At 36.5% G+C, this 2,901-nt stretch overlaps 1 protein-coding gene across 2 annotated transcripts; it reads left to right on the top strand.

Annotated features, from left to right (window-relative positions):
* Positions 1-22: 22 nt before the first annotated feature.
* Positions 23-2,901, top strand: LOC111374899. 2 transcript variants are annotated; one of them, XM_022997657.1, is made up of 4 exons: positions 23-317; positions 425-986; positions 1,389-1,896; positions 1,963-2,901. In XM_022997657.1, exons 1-3 carry the CDS (start codon positions 261-263, stop codon positions 1,766-1,768), a joined length of 999 nt encoding a protein of 332 aa, XP_022853425.1. In that variant the 5' UTR covers positions 23-260; the 3' UTR covers positions 1,769-1,896; positions 1,963-2,901. The 2 variants fall into 2 exon arrangements, with proteins under 2 accessions (XP_022853425.1, XP_022853424.1); XM_022997656.1 differs by having other exon boundaries at positions 1,971-2,901.

Consider the following 2,901-nt stretch of genomic DNA (forward strand, 5'->3'; position numbering starts at 1 on the left):
TGGGATGTGCCGGGGGCTACATTTCATTATTTTAGTCATTGTTCAACGGTGTTATAGACCAAATTTGCTAGTTAGACTTAGATAGTTACTGAGCAAAACTGTTCGACTGAATTCGCCAGTCAATTTCTTGTGGCAATGAGTTTTGTATCAAATGTGGTTCATATTGGGAAAAAAAAATAGCATCCGTTTTCTTAAATATGATTGTAAATATTTCACAAATTCAATTGTTTTAGGTTGAAATTTTCTTCAAGCTTGTAGCCATGGATCTTACTAGAATCAAGTACTTGGAAACTCCATTCTTGTTTGCATCTCAAGGGGTAAACAAATTTTACTACTTTTTTTCTTGCATTTTCTTGTATTCTCTGGTGAAAAAGCGAAAGATGCACTAGAGTTTACTTTGTATATTTTGTTGTTTCTTACTCAGGGAGCAACATTAGAGGACAGCAATGGACTTTGCGAGACAAATACAAAAAACCCATTTTTGGATACATTTTCTGACCCTCTTTGCAAGCTGAATCTCAAGGAAACTTCTGATTTTGTGAAGTCATTTCCATTGGCAAACAATGGTACAGATATCAGAGGTTTTCTTGAGGTTTCAGCTCAGTGGAACAGAGAAAATGGTGTTGATTCTGTTTCAAAGAGGAATGTAGAAGCTCCACCTAGTCCTGGGAGGCCTACTTTCAGCTTTAACAGTGGAAATTTCAAAAGAAAAAGTTTTCCTTCAAAATGGGATGATGCAGAGAAGTGGATTGTCAGTGGCAGCTCTTGCCATGATTCCCCTGCTCATCATTTTGATCTGATAAAACCACTGGAGGCCTCAAAAATGTACTCTAAACAGTGCAATGGGTACAATCTACACCAACCTGATGTCTTTGCAGAAAAATTTAGGGTTACAGGGGAAAAGGACTCTAAAGTTGTTTCAAACTTTCAAAGGGCTTCTGCAATGGACTCAGCTAGACCTTTTAATGGTAATGTACCACTGAAAGGTAAGAAACCTTTCTCAAAACTTTTCCCTTTACCTTCCAAAAGCTCTATGATGGTAACTTTTTTTCATCTGTGGCCCATGCTTTAGATTATGTTACTTTCTCTGATGACAAAACTATTTGGCCTTTTTCTTGTCTAAACCTTAAAAGTACTTTATGAAAATGAAACTTGCAATGAACCTTGAATTATCAAAAAGTAAATTGGATTTTATTTGGCCAACATTTTGAAAATATAGTATTTTGTGGTTTAATATATCTACATTCTAAGCTATCTTGATGATATATAATAGCCTACTAGGAAAATGCTGACCGGTGCTTTCTTAAGATTCTCTCTGTTTACATTGACAAAATTGTACAATGTTCGATTGCTATTGAACAAGATGCATATGAATCTTGCACATGCAGATAAATTCACAAATGAGGTAGAACAAATTTGTCCCAAATTTAAGTGTGTAGAGCCAATGAAAGAAGGATTTTTATTTGGGAATGCAGTGGAAAAGTCAGCAGAAGATGCGATCTCAGTAATAATTCACGAGGTGAAACACCGTGACATTGGAACTGAAATGACCCCTCTTGGCAGCTTGACCACTTCAAGATGCCCGTCTCCGTTCATTAGCACATCACCTGCGCGCCATAACACACCCACTAACAGGTCCAGCCCATTGGCCTTGGAAAATATGGATGTTGCCAGCACTATTGACATGATGCAATTGCAAGATTGCCATTTAGCCAAGTTACATAATGAGCCACAATTCAATTCTGTTACAACGAATTGGAGCTCTTGAGAAGAGGAGGAGGAGGACATATCAAAGAGCTTGAGACACTTCGAGATGAATAACGAGTTGAGGAAAAGTATTTCCAAGTCTAGACCCCGTACCCGGGAGGAAGAGGAAAAGACCAAGTCTTGCCTCAGGTAAATGAATCACAAGGTTCTCTCATTCTCTTGTTAAGGTTTCCCAAATGTATTAATTGTAAGCAGAACTTCAGGTACCAAAGAGAAGAAGCTAACATTCAAGCTTGGGTGAATCTCCAAAATGCCAAAGCAGAAGCCAAATCCAGAAAGCTCGAGGTGTAATTTCTGACCATCACTTTCTGCATTCACCCCCAAATTCCTTTATGCTATGCATATTAGACATACATAACTCAGTTTTAAGATTTGCATTATGCCATCAAAATTCATTCTTTATGCTCATACATATCAATCTCCAATGTGCATCAGTACGATTCTTTTCTTGAAGTTCATTTTTCTCAATGTGGATGGCAAAATATTTTAACAGTAACTGCTGAAATCTAGTAAATGAATATCGTACTGACCTATAGTTTTGACAGTTTTACACAATAATAATAACAAACTAAGCCTTATTACCAATAAATTTGAAGTCGTTTTCTTCCCCCCTCTATTTGGTCCTTTTTTAAGAGTCTGTATTATGTTGGTTATAGATAAAGAGTTTTGCAAGCTTATATTTGGCTTTATCTTCATTGAGCCACTCACTAGACAGGGACACGGTGTTCCCATGGTGGTCCTAATCTCTTTTTGAGGGATCTCTTTACCCAATGTATATAAGGCACTCCAGAAGCAAGAAAGCAAGAGAAGTCAGCACAATGCAGCTTATTATATTTAATGCATGAATAGTCTATTAAACATTGGAAGTTTGAAACTCATGTGAAGTTACTGCACTCCCAAAAATCTAGGCAAATTATTAATTTAAATTAGTGTTGATTTTATGCTTGAAATTTTATTGCTATTCTAATGGATAAGACAACAATTATAGTGATAAATAAATGGGCAACATAATTTGATCTAAAACTTCCTTCCTGTGTCAGCTTCTACCTTGTTGTTGGTGTAGTTATAAGAGTACAAAAAAAATATATTATCAGCATTCTAACCATGGGGCCTTGTGCATTCTGGCTAAGCTTA

Source organism: Olea europaea, unplaced genomic scaffold (genome assembly GCF_002742605.1).
Source record: "Olea europaea var. sylvestris unplaced genomic scaffold, O_europaea_v1 scaffold1306, whole genome shotgun sequence".
Lineage (NCBI taxonomy): Eukaryota > Viridiplantae > Streptophyta > Magnoliopsida > Lamiales > Oleaceae > Olea > Olea europaea.

Bases quoted from the DNA above. Each gene is read 5' to 3' on its own strand.
- LOC111374899 (XM_022997657.1), top strand. From the start codon at position 261: ATGGATCTTACTAGAATCAAGTACTTGGAAACTCCATTCTTGTTTGCA. The intron at 318-424 runs GTAAACAAATTT...TTTCTTACTCAG, and splicing joins TCTTGTTTGCATCTCAAGGG to GGAGCAACATTAGAGGACAG. The intron at 987-1,388 runs GTAAGAAACCTT...TTGCACATGCAG, and splicing joins TGGTAATGTACCACTGAAAG to ATAAATTCACAAATGAGGTA.